Source organism: Odontesthes bonariensis, chromosome 4, assembly GCF_027942865.1.
Source record: "Odontesthes bonariensis isolate fOdoBon6 chromosome 4, fOdoBon6.hap1, whole genome shotgun sequence".
In the NCBI taxonomy this organism is placed as follows: Eukaryota; Metazoa; Chordata; class Actinopteri; order Atheriniformes; family Atherinopsidae; genus Odontesthes; species Odontesthes bonariensis.
Window position 1 is genome coordinate 32,339,991 of NC_134509.1, and position 18,911 is coordinate 32,358,901.

General features: G+C 42.6%; 1 protein-coding gene across 3 annotated transcripts in view; it reads left to right on the plus strand.

Moving 5' to 3' along the window:
* The window catches only part of mgat3b (beta-1,4-mannosyl-glycoprotein 4-beta-N-acetylglucosaminyltransferase b), a 73,849-nt gene that overhangs the window by 42,044 nt on the left and 12,894 nt on the right, over positions 1-18,911 (plus strand). For 2 of the 3 annotated variants that reach the window (XM_075463987.1, XM_075463986.1), the window contains exons 2-4: positions 12,373-12,533; positions 14,781-15,228; positions 17,610-18,235. In XM_075463987.1, coding sequence (XP_075320102.1) covers positions 12,457-12,533; positions 14,781-15,228; positions 17,610-18,235 — 1,151 coding nt within the window. In that variant the 5' untranslated portion in view covers positions 12,373-12,456. The remainder of the gene's footprint in view (positions 1-12,372; positions 12,534-14,780; positions 15,229-17,609; positions 18,236-18,911) is intronic. The other variant, XM_075463988.1, reaches the window with a different exon arrangement.

Consider the following 18,911-nt stretch of genomic DNA (forward strand, 5'->3'; position numbering starts at 1 on the left):
AAATATTCGTTTATGATGCGTTTTCATGTGGATGACAGGTCCAAACGTAGAAAAATATATTCGTTTTAGCAGATACCCGGCTACGTGTGGATGGGGCCTGGAACTGACCCCTGTCTGCGGCATTTTTTGATTTCCTCAGGTGTAAGGCCAACTGGAAACACTGGATTCTAAGACAACAAAGCAAACATATTTGCAAAGCTGCACACTTATCACTCTCTCTGTCCTGACAGCAGGTAGCAAATAGCAACGATACTATTTGCAAAGGGAAGTGAATGTAAATAACACAGAAAATAATTACCTCGTCTTTCCTTCTTGTGTGGTGTTTTGGGGATATTTGTACATTCTATTATTTTTTTTTTTTTTTAGACCAGGGCCTCTGGATAGACACAAATCCTGGTCAGGCAGCTTTGGCTCGCCTTCGTCTCCCACTGCAGAGCTGGAATGTTGAATGTTCGGTTGTATTTACTGTTATACATTGACCGCCTTCTCCTTAATATCACAATTCACGTATTGCCTCTGGCTCCGTCCTTTTTCTCTACCGTTGATTTGTTCACCCACATCGTTCTCTATTTCTCACTCTCCTCGCTCTCTGCTGCACCTCCATTTGCACTAAGCTTCCTTTCACTTACAGTTAAGCTTTCACTTGAAACTGTTCCTCTTTCTCCCACAAGCGTTTCTCTCTTCATTTTACTCATCTTGAGTTCCTCTATTTTAATCCCTCCCTCTTCTTCTTTTTGTTTCTGTCTCTGATCAGGTTTTCTCTTCAGTGTCTCCAGTAACGTGTAGTGAAAAATCCAGTTGGCATGAGCTGTGTTCAGGTTTAACTGACTCCGGTTGTCTCGCTGTTCCTCAGTGCAGAGCTTAGTTGCTGCTTAGCTGCTGCTGTGGAGCTCATTATCAGCTCCACAGTACCGATCTGTCTTGTTTCACGATGAAAAAAAAAAAAAACAGAGTTTAATTGAACAGCCTCTGTAAAATTTGAATATATGGTAATCGGTGCATTGTTGGCTGGCAGCTTGTTAACACCTATGTGGCCACTTTTCCACTCTTGAGTTTCCTGTAATGCATAACACAGCACTATCCTGGACACAATGGCGCCACTCTCTTGGTCCATCAAGTCTGATCCTGCGTTCCACAATTACCGCCTGGACTGTAGACTAATGCGAAGACCATAAGGCTTAACTGGAGCGAAAATGGAACCTGTGAAGGGGCTTCAATCTTCCTGCTTCTATCATAACAAGGGAAGCAGGACAGACAATAGAAGTGTGTAAATGACTTCTCCAGCTTTGTGTTATTTTTCCTGTTTTTTTAATTTATTTTTTTATTTGGTGTTGACCTACTTTAGTTAATCCCTGGCCTGTGTGTAGGGCTGTACGTGTGACTGATATTACAAGTAAGCAATTTTGATTGTTGTATCAGTGACGTGGAAGGGACCAGTGTCTTGACTTAGCAGATTGACCAGATCGCTAGTCAGCTGTCTGATTTCGTAAAAATGTACTGCAAAATGCTTTCAGCTCGAGTGGATGGGATGAAAGACAATGCAGCAAAATGCGAGCAGGTGTACATTTCACAAAAGCTGTGTGGCACCGTAGTAGGATGTGCACTCACATGGGTAAATGAGCAGACTCTGAATCAGTGAAAAAAGCCACCCTTGTCTGCTGCCATTTCATTTTCTCACACAGAAATGATAAAGCCATCATTTCCTGTAGATGGAGCGCAGACACACTCGGATACACTGCGCAGTTGCACATCTAATTTGATTTTATACTCTCGCACACAAACAAAAATAATGACTTGAACATCTCAGGAAGAAACCGAAGCTGTAGCATTCGTGTCAAACAATTCCCGGTTCATCTTGCGTCTTGAGAGGAAGAGAAAAAGGGTGGACGGTGGGAGAGACATGCGGCAAATTGTTGCTTTTATCCTGTCTTGAAAATAATGACATACTTGGGGAAAGATTGCTGCAAGAAAAGCATCTTTGTTTGCTAAGGCCTTGTCATTACCACTAGTTTTCTACAAAAACAAAAACGCTTGCGCAAGCGTGGTCCACCATACAATCATAGTGTAGAGCTGAAGTACTCTAATTGTAACGGCTTGTCTTTTGGTTTCTACTTGGGGAGTGAGTGGGTGTGTCGAAAAGAAAGGATGGCTCGACGCTGTAAACCACTGTGAATCAGTACAGTGTTCATTATGTAGTGCTACACAGTGGTGTCCTCTTTTGTCGGAGATTGTTGGAAATTAGAAGGCTGAAACTGAGCATTGATACATAGTACCCAACATGTGTGTGGCCTACTGTTTTTAACTGATTCACCAAAACGTCCTCCTGTCGTTACAGCCATATACTTCTTTTGGTCAAATGCTTAAATACGTCCAATGACAACGTCCTGCAGGTGGAAAACCTGACTCATATGAGGCATTCAGAAGAGGACAGTTGAGCTGTTCAGTCAACACAGCTGGATTCTAAACCAGCTGAAGCAAGATTAGCGCACAGTAGGGAATCTTAACAGCTGATTAGGACAAACAGCACTAGAAACGGATGAGGGGAAACTCAATCCACATCAGGGTTGGAGAAAAATAGGAAAAAGAAATTTCATTGTATGATGCAACTTTCTCTGTGCATGATGTAAAACCATATTGATTTTCAGTCACATTCCAGGTTTTCCTCCGCGAGACATTTTGTCCATACTCTATCCACGAGAAACAAAATATCTCTGTATTTCATGTCAAACGTGGCCTTGAAATAATATATCCAAGATCCAAGACGGCTAGGAGCTCCTGCTTAAAGGGATGACATGACATGAAGCTGTATGACATCCCATATTAGCATAATCATTTATTAAATTTGACTTACCCCCTGCTGCGTCCTGTGAGCCGAGTTCCAGTCGAGTTTTGACGTTGACGAAGGTAGTCCGGCTATAAATAAAGCGTTTTGCTTCTCAAAACAATATGTGTTCAAAAGAGTAATACATTTTCATCACAAAATCGTTCATCCAGAAAAAGTCAGACCTCACAATCGCTTGGCGCTATTTTCTCTCCCTTCGTATCACTGTGGGCTGTGTAGACCGTGCAGACCGAAGTGCAGACCGAGCAGTCCCCTGCTTCCGAGCAGTAAACAGCGTAACAGGCGCGGCTGTCGGCAGGTGGCTGTACGGATTGATATGAAGGGAGAGAAAATAGCGTCAAAAGAGGCGAACTTTCCCTTTAATGTTACACTGCTTAGTTTAGTTACAATACAAAGCATGAGAAAAGAAGAATGTTTTCACAAAACAATTTTCACAATTATTTATGTTGGAATAATGTTGACTGCTGTATTTAAATGGCTCTGTTTACTAGGCCATTTTTAGAGGTAGGTTGGAATTATTTGTTCATTTATCTTGAATTTGTTAATGCGTCTAAGGTCTGTAATTGAACAGATCTGATAGAATTACCTGTTTAACATCACAGACTAAGTTACCTGTTATGGACTTAAGCTGACATCAAAACAGCGACACTTACTGTGACAATGACGCTGGCTACTACTTCTAAAAGTAACCTGAATAATGATTAATCAGTCATAGCCTGACATATTTTTGAACAGCATTAATCAGCGTTAAAATCTCTGCAGTGACCTTCATCACCTTCAAAAGAAGCCGTGTGATGAGGGTGATGGAAGAGGAGGAGTGTGTACTGTCCCAGTGAGAGCCACCTTCAGAACAAGATATTCAGTGCAGCTGATGGAAAGTTCAGGGTGGGAATATGTCGAGACTGCCTCTGTGAAATGCTGGTGTCAGAATGTTTGAGCCAAGAATCAGCGAAAGGAAGCTAAAAATGAAAGGAATGAAAGGAGTGAAAAGGAAGAGCGGCTAAATCTGCCTCATCAGAGGAAAAAGGAGCAGTTCAGCTGACAGAGGCTGTGCTGTCCCCGAGGTACACTTACTGTGCAGATTTTGCAGTTTGTAAACACAATATCAAGGCTTTAAAAGGTTATATGGTCCAGTAGTAGATGGACAGAAATTATATGTATTTATTTAGCTTCTAATACTGTCTAAATTTCTTGTGATCCTTGTAACATGAGAGCTGTCGCAGCCGAATCTCTTACGCATTTATCTTTCACTGATTTCTGCTGATTGTGTCTGATGTTTTGAGAAACTTTAAAATCACTCAAGTGATACTCTAAAATGAACCCACTTAATCTTGACACTGGCTCAGAGTTTAAAAATCTTTAAATGGAGAACAGGGTTATTGACATGATGTGTGTTTCATTGTGTTTTTGGAAATGTAGAGGCCTGTCTTATTTGACACATGAGGAACTGATAAATGTTGGACCGCTTCTGTTAGCTTTGACAATAAAGTCCCTCAGTTTGCCAGATTAGCCAAATTATTCATAATGCACTGATTATAAAGAGTGTAGGGATGAGTGTTGTTTTCTTGCTTCACTTCTATTGGAAATGTCCATCCATCCATTTTCTACCTACTTAGTCCAATTCAGGGTCCAGGAGGCTGGAGGCTATAGCAGCTGTCATTGGGCGAGAAGCAGGATACACCCTGGACAGGTCGCCAGTCCATCACAGGGCAACACAGCGACAAATGAGACAACATCCATTGGGAATGTGCCTGGTCGAAATATTCTGCAATTACAACTTCTTCTTTTTTATTTAATCCTGCTCTTGTGTTGTCTGCTTCGATACATTCTTCTAAGTTCAACACTATTTCCATCCATCCATCCATCCATTATCTTCTGCTGGTCCGGGGATCGGGTCGCGGGGGCAGCAGCTTGAGCAGAGAGACCCAGACGTCCCTGTCCCCGGCCACTTCCTCCAGCTCTTCTGGGGGGACCCCGAGGCGTTCCCAGGCCAGCCGAGAAACATAGTCTCTCCAACGTGTCCTGGGTCTTCCCCGGGGCCTCCTCCCAGTGGGACGGGCCTGGAACACCTCACCGGGGAGGCGTCCAGGAGGCATTCTCACCAGATGCCGGAGCCACCTCATCTGACTCCTCTCGATGCGGAGGAGCAGCGGTTCTACTCCGAGCCCCTCCCGGTTGACCGAGCTTCCCACCCTATCTCTAAGGGAGAGCCCAGACACCCTGCGGAGGAAACTCATTTCGGCCGCTTGTATTCGCGATCTCGTTCTTTCGGTCACTACCCACAGCTCGTGACCATAGGTGAGGGTAGGAACATAGATTGACCGGTAAATCGAGAGCTTCGCCTTCTTCTATCAAGGAGTCCGGCACTCCATACTCCCGGAGCACCCCCCACAAGAATCCCCGAGGGACACGGTCGAACACCTTCTCCAAGTCCACAAAACACATGTAGACCGGTTGGGCGAACTCCCATGCTCCCTCCAGGATCCTGCGGAGGGTATAGAGCTGGTCCACTGTTCCACGGCCAGGACGAAAACCACACTGCACCTCCTGAATCCGAGATTCGACTATCCGGCGGATCCTCCTCTCCAGTACCCCCGAAAAGACCTTACCAGGGAGGCTGAGGAGTGTGATCCCCCTATAGTTGGAACACACCCTCCGGTCCCCCTTTTTAAAGAGGGGGACCACCACCCCGATCTGCCAGTCCAGAGGCACTGCCCCCGATGTCCACGCGATGCTGCAGAGGCGTGTCAACCAAGACAGCCCCACAACATCCAGAGCCTTGAGGAACTCAGGACGAACCTCTTCCACCCCCGGGGCCTTGCCACCGAGGAGTTTTTTGACCACCTCGGCAACCTCAGTTCCAGAAATGGGAGGCCCCATGTCCGAGCCCCCCAACTCTGCTTCCTCATCGGAAGGCGTGTCGGAATGAAACACTATTTCATTCACTTAAATTCTCTGAGCTGCTACTCGTGTTTGCTTGGCCTCTAGAGATGGAGTAGTTCATAGGGATGGATAGATGGATATAGACAGTGAGATCAACCGTGGAACACATGTCTTCACCTCCAATACAGTGTGTGTGAATGGGGGGAGGGTGAGCCATAGAAAGACCTCATGAATTGCCACAGCTCTGAATTATGGATGTAGTTGGAAAAATGGAGGCACTCCACCGGCTTTTCCGATCCTCTCACCTCAGTTTATGCACTTTCTCGCTCATGCACACACACACTTTCATACCTGCTGGGCCAAACAATATAGGCTGCATACATTCACACTGCAGCTGCAGCACTTCCTAGCAGCTCTTGCATTTATACGTAAATGAAAGCTTAAGATACACCTAAAGCACGGTTGCATTGTCATATTCAAGTAGCTTCACACATGCGCATAAGCTTTCTGTGGCCCTTACCATGCCTACATTAGTGAAACAAACTTAGCTCCTCGGCTTTCTCCTGATATCAGACTCAACAAACCACCGACCTGTAAACTCATTAGAAGAGATGAATTCCCTAATTGTGCTGCTTTAGCTTGCTAAAAAGCTAGGCTGTTGGATGGGAGAAAGAGGTATAGTAGCGGATGGAGTGTTATAAAGCAGCAAACACAAGAACATTCAAAGTCATTTGCAAGAATCATCTGCAATGTTTGGACCTCATTTCCTGTTTTCCAACAACGAGTCAGAGCTAGTCACAATTTACAATCAAAACAGAAAACCCATTTGACAAATTCCCTTTTTAACCCAACAAATTAAACTTAAAAGAAGATCATAAAATGCCTCTGGTACATGTGGTTATCAGAGTTTCTGTTCTTTTGATGTCTTATGATGTCTTCAGGCCAGTTAAAGGCTGTGTGGCACCCACCCACGTGACATAAATACAAAATCAATAGCTCACTGCATCGCGTACGTTCAAAAACAGCTTATCGCAATTTGTATATGAAGAACATGACCCAGGACCTCCAGTCCAGTGGCATGCTACCAGATGGATCAGGAAAAAGACTTAGGATGCACCAGGGATGTGGGGCATGAAAACAGTGAGTGATAGAAAGTGTTAAAGCTTAAGCATTAGATACTCATTACATACCGCACAGTGTCTTGGAATCCACAGGTGTGTTCAAAAGTAAATGCTTTACTGAAAATCTAATTTTATTTGTGGTGTTTATGGGTGTTATTATTTAGCTATTAAGCCACGAAAAAAAATGATCTGCCAACAGTTCTTGCTCGTGTCTGTTTGCTTTTTTGTTTCACTATTTTTTGCAAAATTTCAACAAAATTTCTCTTATGATCACAGTATGTTTATTTATGTAGACCTCCATGCGATTGGCTGGTTTGTGAAGGAGGAATTGTGAATGAAAAACATGCAGCTGGGAAGTGTCTCAGAACTGTGAAAACATGGGAGAACTTCCAGCTTCCATCTTCTCAGAATCCATCCAGTAAAACTGATTTCTTTGCTACGGCCAACAACCACCTATAAGAAAGTCAGCTGAGCAAGCATGACAAGCAGGAACGAGAAAGGAAACTGGTCAGCAGTGGATGATGGCAGATTTCAGCCCTCAGAGGATCAGGCCAATAAGACTTCATGGCTGAAGCATTTCATTCTGAAATGTATCTGTCTTAAGTGGATTTTGCTGCCTGATTTATTAATTTCCATGTATCAAATAAGAACGTTGTTTTGTTTTTTTTAAATGTTACATGTTACAGTGCTTATTTGTTATGTATTGGAATTGATTTTCTCTCAGATTAGATGGAGAATATTCAGGTGTTTTAAGCTGTGGACTGACGCATGAAATAAAGAGCATGCCGTTTTGTCTGTGACCTGCAAGTCTTTCGATAACGGACTGCGGGCGTAAACGTAAAAACAGCCTTTATATGCACGTCATCACCATTCATTATGTTCTCCCTTCAACATAATGCCGTCTCTGTTTTTATAGAGACACCCATGAATGGAACAGTTTTTTTCACATATGACTCAGGCTTTTACTCTCTTTACTTTAGAACTGGTCCATGTTTATCTCTCAGTGGCATGTGCAATCTCAGGAAGTCTGACTTTGCGATTAAGGTTATTTTAAGTTTTAGAATTTCAGCTGAGAGCAATTAACGGTTTCCTTTTGTCCAAAAGAGAAGCACCTTAAGGACATTTTGATTGGGCTGAGCCTGTGATTTTTTGTTTTGTTTTTGTCTCTCTCCAGGGTGCTTGTTAGGTCAGGCCGACAGACTTCTCAGAGGCAGTGTGTGGTGTTGAGTTCCGTCCTGATTAGACAAACCAGCCTTTTCTCTGCTTAAAAATGCTTGTGAGGGTTTTAGTTTGTGTGTATGCGCGCATGAGGAAGCTCACTTCTTGAAGAGCGATGTGCGTGCACAGACGCACAAACTGAGCAGAGCTTTCCTTACTCCAGTTCTTATAAAACAAAGGCTTTAAAGCTCTTTTGAGTGGCAGCGATTCATTTATCATTCCACCCATGAAATGGTTTAGCTGACTTGTTGAAATTTTTAAAGCCACAAGCCACCAAGTGTGAGATTGTGTGAACTGAAGTCTGTCTGCCCGTGTTTGTGTCAGGAAATGGTTGTACTGCATACCCACTCATACTGTCATTTGTGCACTTTTGCTGGACTCAGGCCCCTTTATATTGGACCCCCTCTCTTGTTTGGGTGCTGACAGAGTTACGTGGGTGTGTGCCCGCCGGGTCTGTACAACGTGTGTTTTCAATTGACAAGGCAAATTTGGTCGGTCTGTAACGGTCTTGGTTGCATTACATAATTGTTGCAGATGCACAGTTGCTGAAAGACTGACACTCTGGATAAAGTTGTGCTTAGGAGGGCCTGGAGCAGACCGGTGGCTCTGTTCCTCTGGAGTTTGGTCAACCGTGTCGCTGTGAGGATATGTGAGACAGACTTAGTTTGGTTTTCTTTTTATAGATCTTTTTATATGAACCACAAATGTTCTCAAAAGGGTTTGTCAGCATGAGGAGTGAATGCTGTTTTTTGTTAATTTCAAGTCAAATATGTCGACTGGAAGAAATAACCGTTCTATCTGTCAGACTTTATCCTCAGTGAACAAGTAAAATGTAAACTTGTAATGAAAAGGTGCTTTTTAAAATGATTGTGGAGCGACGCCTTTTATTTATCCAGGGAATCGCATTGAGTCAAGAGGTCTCTTTCTCAAGAGACCTGTTTTAGAGAAACACTCAATATAGAAAGACGACAATTGATTATAGACTGACAAAGATACAGCAAAGGCTCAGTACAGTAAAAGCACTATAATAAGATCATGAGGAACAGATTAAGATGCTGAAAACAGGAACACGTTTCCAGAGATTTTTCAAGTGCCATTAAAGATTGTTTAAGATATCCCACTAGAATCAAATTGGACAGCTTCAGATGATGTTGTTAAGAGTTCCAGGTTGAAGTTTAAAATGTTGTGTGAATTGTGATGTGAAAAAAATGTGAGGTTTTGCATATAAGGACATAAAAAAAAAAATCATCTGGTCTTCATTAGGTCTTAGAATGAGATGAATATGACCTCTGATGTAACAACACATGACGTATCACACCGTGTCATCATTTATGAAACACAGCAGCTAAGTACACACACAGGGTAAATAACAGCTAGGGGCTGCTGATTAAATGTACTTGATTAATTGATCATTGACAACTGTAAGCACTCTATCATCAAGTTTTGGCAATTTGCTGATCTGAAGCATTCAGGTGTGTGCTCACACAATGACAAGAAGAAAAGACATCAGCAATGATCTTCGAGAAGCAACCGTTGCTATCTGGGAGGCTTATATGGCCACATACAGTCCATCATTCTTCAGTGAGAAAGACATTCATTTATTTCATTTAGGTGCAATCCCGCAGGGGAGAAGCGCTCTTGGCAGCAGTTTAAGATGAAATATAAAAACATTGTTCAAACAGGTGAGACCTCGGCATGGAGGTACCTCATTTGGATCATGTTTTACACTGTAAAATAAATATTAAGTGGCTATTTGACTGTGCAGTTATTTTATCCCCAACATAATGCTGTTTTCACACACATAAACTATGTCTTCTCATCTATACCATCCATCCATCCATTATCTATACCGCTGAATCCGTCAGTCGGGTCGCGGGGGGGCTGGAGCCTATCCCAGCGGTCAATGGGCAAGAGGCGGGGTACACCCTGGAGGCCACCAGTCCATCACAGGGCCACATAGAGACAAACGAGACAAACAACCATACACACTCACAGTCACTCCGAAGGACAATTTAGAGTCATCATCTATATCATGTTCTGTTAAATAATTAAGCCTATTTAAACTAACACAGACTTCTACTGAGCCAACAGAAAGAAGGCAGATGCCCGTAAAACAGGTGGTGGCCACCACCTCTAACGGGAGGGAAGTGGCTGAGGGAATCCACCCCCAAGACACGAGTGCCTTTATAAAATATAATAGGCCTATATATGTCTTTTTTAAGCCTATTCATACAAATATTTATTTGTCTTTTATGTCTTTTTTTTCTTTTGTCCCAACACATTCTGATGGTGCCGCTCAAAAAGATAATTGTCTGTAAATGCGCGGTCTGATAACCATCTCCGACGAATATTTATTTCTCTGCGCAATTATGCTGCACCTTCATCCACGGGATCGTTGTCAAAAGGACATGTTCGTGAAAAAAGTTGCCTCCTACTGTGCCTAATGGACTTATAGAAGTAGAAGAACTCACTCTGCTGACTGAATGAATGAGGAAATCAAATGGCGTGTGTGGCTGAAAGAGGGCGGAGACAGAAAGAAACTCGAGGTTTCTTGAATAAAACCTGGTCCCGACCAGGTTAGGTTCAGAGAGTCTGTTACTCCGGTAACTGACTGTGAAGTTAAGTTACCTCTCTTTGTGAAACAGGCTAGAGTTACCCCTCTTTCTCGGGGTTGAGTTACCTCCCTTTGTGAAACGGAAAACTCAGGGTTTCCCTCATTTCAGGGTTAACAAACTCAGAGTTTTCACTAAACCTGCTTCGTGAAACGGACCTCTGAACACCTTGCAGTGACTGAATCAACCATGAACTCCTCTGTATACCAAAGGGCTCTTTAGATAAATGTGACACAATCTGACCGCTAAACCTACGCTGCAATTGGGTCGTGTAGCGGAACAATGATCGCTGACACAGCAAAAAATCTTGTAAAAACAGAGGAACTAAGGTGTTGTAATGGTAGGGTTAGGGTTAGTTAACCCTAACAGGACCTTGAAGAGAGCTGCGCGGGAAAAATGATTTTTTTAATGTTGAAAAGAAGAGTGGCCAAAAATTCCTCTACAATAGAGTGAGTAACTAATAACTTCATACAGAAAACAAGTACTTTGTGTTATTGCTGCTGGTGATTTTACAAGCTGAAAAACCGTGGGCTATACTTTGCTATACTATGCTTTTCACACCTGATTCTGTATTTAATTTTTTTCTTAAAAGTAAAATATGACATGGTGTAATGTGTCAAAAATCTGAGGTTGTATCTAATTGTAGTACCTGGTGAAGAGGATTTTTGGGAACACTCAAAGTGACACCATGCATTTTGTGTAAATGTATTTCCATAGATCAGCTGTGACGGTCTGCCTGCACACACATGGACATGCAACGCATTAAATAAAAGCATCTACTCAGTTCTTTTCCTTCCCAGCACATAGACTGACGCTCCTTGTGGTTGTTTATCACTTAGATCGCCCTGCCAAGCCTCCAAACCAAATGTTTGGTCTGCGTTTGTCAGCCAGCGGTCGGGGCTTTTCCAAGCTCTCCAGGACAGCAAGTTCAGCACTAAATACCAACTGAGTCAGAGAGAGGTTGGACATCCTTTAAGAGGATGGGTGTGAAATCCAATTCAAGCACCGTTACAAGAGACATCAGTTTCAGTTGTCATCAGTCGTCAGTTGTGTAAACGCAGAAAGTCGAGGCTGCCTGAATGAAAACACACTCGCACGCTAAAAAAGTTTCCTTGGAATTTCCATCTTCCCTTAGTTTAATGCATTCTAGTCCTTTGCTGCCTTTTTTTTTATGCCAATACTTTTTATTGTTTAGATACTATATTTATATCTCTTTAGACATTCATAAGGTTTTAAGTTGACAGAACAGACACACACACACACACACACACACACACACACACATCCAGCTGTGTTTGCCAATAAATGATCAAAACACTTGGCCCATTAAAGAGGTCAATCAGCTGACAAGTGGAACTTCCCTGAATGTCTTGTCCCAGTACCCCACTTCTCATCAACGTGTTCTGGTCCCACCAATGTCTCACACGGGGCCTGTTGATACAAGTAAGATCTGCTTCATGAACATTCTGAGGTGTTCACGTAACCAGGAGCCAAACCACAGATCTACTGTTTGAAGGGGACATATTTGGTCATGCTTCCTGTCCTGAAAATCTTGATCTTGTGCTGCTGTGCAATAAACGCACTCAGTTGAGCTCTCTTACATTGACCACCTTTGTTTTTTGTTTGACATCAGCCACAGAATCGTAGACGCGATTTACATGACTTGTAAAACTCCACCCTGTACATTATCTGACAGGCAGCTTCGCAGGCGAGAGGAATTTTGCAGCACTAGCCTGGCAACATCTGTTGGCACGAACACATTGGCATAAACTCTACAGTCATGTCTTGGCTTAGAGCTGTCAAGGTGTTCCGGAGTCTGCATAGAACACCCACGCGATGTCGGCGGTTGCCCAGTTTGTAAGTGCTTTTGTATATGAATTGGTGATGGGTTGTATCAGTGGGAATTGGTGTGAACTGGTGAATTACCTCCCTCTTCACTTGCTGCTATTACTCTATTTAGTATGCTTTTATTTATAAATGGGACATGTTCCATTTCATTCTTTCCATTCCTAAATGTATTTGGGAGGAGGTAGAGATGTGGTGTCAGTGCTCGCTTCCTTCTCAACGGATTTTGTGCTAAGCTTTATGGGAAACTGCAGAGGGAGGAAGGGAAAAGGGCAAACGTGAAGGGAAATTAGAGATGACAAATAAAGTGGGGGAATTGAGAGAGATGAAGACAGGATCTGACAGTGGGAGATGAAGTGGTGCATTGCTCCCATAATACATCACAAACCACCAGTTTTCACCTCATCATCTCTCCTTTGACATCTTTGCCCTTCTGGTCATACGACCTATTTCCTCTTTTCCCAGGATATGGTACTTTGGAATTTCTGGCAGAATATCTTCTAGAAAAGCTATCCCATAACACATATGTTTTTTTTTTCCTTCCAGATCTGGCTACAGATATAGATTCAGAATTCATTATGTGTTTAGAGATGCTGTCCTGCTGTCATATCACTAGTTGCTCTCTGGCTTGTGTGTGTGTGTGTTTTTTTCCTTTCCCTAGATTTTAGTCAAATGACGAGGATTGCATGCAAAGTAACTGCCGGGATTCTGATATTAAAGCTGCAGCTGGTGGGAAAAGATCTTGGAAGCCAGAAAAAACTGCCAGAATTTTGAAAACAAAGCCTGTGTCCCGCAGCTCTCTCCTCCTTTCTCTGTTCTTAGCCACTCCCCATTTGGGGTACATGTCCACACGGAGGTGCTCACCATGACTTGCATTTGATAACTAGGATAACTACACTGGTAAAAAAAAAAACACATAGCTATCTGGACAGCAGACATGCTTGTGCAGCAACATTACACATCAGACTCCTCATGTAAACATGGTCAGACTGTTTTTAGGTACTTCACATAGTTAAGAGTGTTCTTTCATCACTGAAAGCATTTGCTGATATTTGTATGCATTTTATTTCAGTTGTTTACAGACTCTCTTTGCCTCTATTTTTGATTTTCTTTTCCAATTTGCATAATTTTCCTTGTCGGCAGTTGTCGCCAATGCAAGGACAACCCTTGCATTGGCGACTTTCCCTGCAGGCACTGCTGCCATTAAACTCAGCAGAGCAGTGTAGAGCTTTGTTGTAGACCAGTATAGAGCAGCCAATGGCGAATCATCTGCCTAACAAGACCAGTGATTGGGCAAACCCACCCGGCACATTGTAAAAATATCCGCAGGCCGAAATGGAGCCCAGAGGAGATGCATTAGTATAGTTGTCCTGTGTGCCCATTAGGGTTACAAATTGCTTTCGCCAAAAAGTTTTCGCCTGCTGCAGCTTTGAACAGTGACAAAATCCTCCCCACCTTCAGTGGAGTCTGGCTAGTCACATTCCAGTCAATACAATATTTTCACACATAAGCACCAAATAGTTTCCGGTAAATATGCGGGCCCTACGGTCCAGACTTTCTTTCCAATTGCTGTCTCACAACAAGCATTTCCCAGCAGAATATTTTCCGCTGGAGATTTGGCCCCGCAGCTGTAAATGCTGGCATCTGCGTACGGGGCATGCGACGCAGAGCATGATGCAAAAAGTTTGTGATCCTCAACTATTCTTTATTTTGAAATTTGTTCAAACTAGATGTTTGGAAAAAATAATTGAGCCCCACACATAGAGTATACATGTTTTTTCTATATTTTTTCTTTAGAAAATTCCTAAGAGAATCCATTAATTTCTCATCCAAGTACGTTATCATTTGATCACATAATTCATATAGAAATCTCACCTCATCAACAAGTAATCCAGGCTGCAACTATCATCCTCTATCAAAGGGCAAGCAACGTGTGCATCTTTAAATCTTCAGACTCCCAACCAAATAGAAAAAACAGACGGATAGAAGGATATAATGCAGGCTCCAGGGCCCATTTTACTCCCACACATTTCTCCTGTTATGTAGACTATTTTTCAAACAAAGCAAAAGAAATGGTGCCTTTGTTTTCATTTGTTTTTTTTTTTCTCAACCCCAAGGCCTTTTTCATTTGAATTAATCACAGGTTACACGCAGAGGTAAAAAGTGCAGATTATGTTAAAGTTAGAATTCCCAAACAGAAGTGACTTTGCACATTAACTTGGTATATTTCTTAATATCTCTCTATTTCTTTCCTTTCAGGATGAAAATGCGGCGGCACAGAGTGTTCTTGCTGTGCACGGTGGGTCTGTGCGTCATCTCCTTCCTCCACTACTACAAGGCCCTCCATTACGTCTCTCTGCTGCGTGAGCTCTCCGCTCCATACCCCAACATTAAGTCCTTCATTATGGTAACTGGTTTCTTCTGGAGGGAGAAGGGTGCAGCTGCCACCCCGCTCAGCCCTGCTTCTCCTGAAGAGGCCCCACCGCTACCTGCTCTCCGGCACTCGGACCCCAAACCCGGTGGAGGGGCAGGTCCTGGAGGAGGTGGAGGAGGGGAAGGCTTGGACCTGGTGGTTGAGGGTGCCGTGATTGGAGGGCCTGGCATCGTTGGCCATGAAGGACTTGAGATGCAGCGGAGGGAGGAGCCAGAGCCTCCCCATCCATGGGAAAAACCAGAGGAAAACCAACTGGGAGACCCGCCAAAAGAGGTGAGATGGGAAGACGTTTACAGTATTATTTCCTGAGAAACGAGTAAAACAGTAACACCTGTAATGTAATGTATTGTAATGTTTTCAACTTCAAAAGAACTGTCTCAAAACATCAACTTTCTTTGAAAGGTTGAGTATTTCCTATCATGAATATAGCAACAAACAATGGTTTATGATAAAAAGAGATAATGGAGTACATACATCCTTACCGTAGAGTGTCAAAATCCGTGCTTCTCTGTTACGGCAGCTAGACCAGCTGTAAGTGCATGTTAGTGCCACCAGTTTATCCCCACTGAATGAACCACGCTCTTTGTGATAAAAGCCTCCCACATACAGATACATTGTGTTGCCAAAAGTATTGGCTCATCTGCCTTTCTACACGCAGATGAACTTAAATGACATCCCATTCTTAATCCAAAGGGTTTAATATGACGCCGGCCCACCCTTTGCAGCTATAACAGCTTCAACTCTTCTGGGCAAGCTTTATGTGGCCGACCACTCCGTGGCTGAGTTGCTGTCGTTCCCAATCACTTCCACTTTGTTATAACACCACTGACAGTTGACTGTGGAATATTTAGTAGCGAAGAAATTTCACAACTGGACTTGTTGCACAGGTGGTATCCTATCAGGACACCAAGCTGGAATCCACTGAGCTCTGAGAGCGAGCCGTTCTTTCACTAATGTTTGTAGAAGCAGTCTGCATGCCGAGGTGCTTGAATTTATACACCTGAGGCCACGGAAGTGATTGGAACATCTGAATTTGATCATTTGGATGGGTGAGGGAATACTTTTGGCAATATAGTATATGAGAAGAACCCACAGTAGTCTGGCTTCTCTGATATCCGGTATCAAGTATGGTTTTCAAGAATTATTCATTAATGTGGTTTAACAAGACTACAACATGATGCAGTCTTATCTTAATGCTGTGGTTTGTAGTGACAAAGTCACAGGAAGGATGCTAGCACGTTCTCTGATAAGTCTCTGCTATTTCAAGACGGAGACTGTTTTCATTTTGCACAGGTTAAAAGTCTGTTGAAGCTGGTTTGTGTTCATTTGAATATGCCATAATAAAAACTCTGAATAGACCCAGTTTACAGAGCAAGTAAAACAACATTTGCATGGTTCTAACACATCGGCATTATTTTGCAGCTTCTGCTATTTGAGTGGTTTCACTGTTCAAATGAAGAATACTTTTCTTGCTGTTAAAAAAATCTTTGCGCTGCTACTCAAACTGCAGGAGTATAACTAATACATTCCATAATAGATAAGATCAAATCTCACAATAAACATAAAATTCTGGTCGCTGTTCAGTTGTGTCATTGTGCCCTGGGGGTAATAAGCACAGACATTGTTCTGTCACTCGTGTTCTTTGGGACTTTGTTGACCACCAACAGGAAGGTCAGAATGTCTCAGAAATGCTGTGCTTTGAATTGTGCGTAATATGTAATTTCCTTGTTAAAGAATCATTGCATTTAATACTGAAAGAGAAGATGAAAATGAAAAAGATGAAAGATATTTTCGGAACTCCCCTTGAACCAATTCTAATGTAATACTGCCTCAGATCTTATTGATTACATCTGTTCTTTCACTTCCTTCCACTTTCCACTGTGTCGTTTTTTTTCTATCACTGTGCAACTAACAACGTTCCACAAGTTCCCACGTTTATTTTTCTTGGAGCTTGAGAGACAATGAAAACTGCTTTGTTGTCACATATGCGTAGCACGTAGCAGTGCAATGATTCACTGCAAGATGCTGCAAAGTAAACCAGCCTTGAGTTTATCAAGAAATAATCGCTTGCAAACCAATGTTGTAATGGGGTATTTACTGTGGTGAGTACAGCACAGCACTGTTGTTCTGTTTTTGCTTTACTTTTGCAACTTTAGCAACCACTTTAGCACAACTTTAGCAACCAATTTTCATTTATTTATATCCACTTTTATTTTTACTTGCATGTGATATGTGATAGCTGCTGTATTATTACTAAGCAACCTGTAAACACGCATTACATTACATTAGTTATAAGTACATTAAAACAAAAAGTCAGTTTTACAGGGGCAGATGTTGTTATTGTTTTGGTCCATGATGTATATCATATACATAATTTGATGCGAGCTTAGATTATATAACTCTTTCTAAAAAAGTTTCTTAGCAACTTTTAATTTTAATGACAATAAAGCCTCATGAACATTTGTTAAATAGTGAACTTTAGAGTTAATACCCCTTCAATGATCGCAGAAATGAATTGCAAGCAGTTTGTTGGTTTACATTCAAATTCATCAGTGATATTCAGATGAATCAATGATTACCAGGATGTTAGTATTTAGCTATTTGAATTGAGTCAAGTAAGTCATTTTGGATTTTTGTCCCCTACCCCTTTGCAGAGGAGAGCTGAAGACTACCATGCAAAATCTGTTAGGCCAGACCTCCAAGAAGCACCAAGAAAAGAACACAGAGTGGTGTTCCTCACGGACCCCTTACAATCCATGGGGGACCTTAGCACCCGCACTCACCAGCTTCAAGATGATAAAACACCTTACTTTGTCCGTACCAAAGCTGGAGCCCTGTGCTTCCGGCAGGGGACGGAGGTGGCCGCCTCAAAGGAGTACTCTGTGAAGTCAGGCGGGGCTGCAGCTAATGGAGCGGGGGAAGAGGGCCGTGCTGGGGCTGCTGCTCAGCGTAAACCTTTGGAACTCCAGCAGCAGCCCTCCATCACACCAAAGGCTAAGGGGCGATCGAGGGGCAACGGGAAGCGGCTGGTTAAGTGTGTTTGTCGGCCAGGATGGCATGGACCTTACTGTGGGGTGCCCACCATGGTTTACCACTCCAATCTGCCTACAAAGGAGCGACTGACGCCCAGAGAGACCCCACGGAGGGTGATCAATGCCATCAACATCAACCATGAGTTTGACCTGTTGCACGTACGCTTTCATGAGCTTGCGCAGGCTGTAGATTTGTTCCTCGTATGCGAGTCAAACTTTACTGCCTATGGAGAGAGACGGCCTCTGAGGTATGGTTTCATTTTTTTAAACTCTTAGGTGAGGATGCATGTACATGTGTGGAGATGATGAAAATGTGTGTTTAATCTCCTTCTGAGCTGTTCTATGGCCATGAGCTGATTCTTTTAGTGTGATGGTATTGTATCGTTAAATGGAATACACGCTCAGCAAAGCTTAAGCTGGATTAAACACAGCATGGTAGGACATGTAGCGCAGTGCTGTCAAGCAAGGAGTATAATCATATGAAAATAAGTTCATGCTGTGTCATCATCTGAATAATGAATGAAAGGATCTGGGGATGTATGTGTGTGTCCTGTATTTTTCCCATCTGGCTCAGACATTGCTGTCATCTTGCTGGGGACTGGACAAAGTACAGTGTCGAGTTTGAAGTTGCTTGAATGAGTGTTAGCATTACCTCATAACGACATTAGCACTTCAGAAACCATAGTTTATAGATTCAACTTGTGAGAGAAAATATTAAATAAGCTAAGGCTGACTACGACAAAGTTCCAGACAATTGACAGGATTTGACCACTGAGCATAACATCGTCTATAGCTTTGCTGATATTTAAGTGCCTTTGTAGGTGATGCATTATGACATTAAAAGAGTTCAACTAATCAACTGAGATCTAAGATGTCCTATAAAATATATTGTATATGTATTAATTCCCTCATGGGGAATTAATA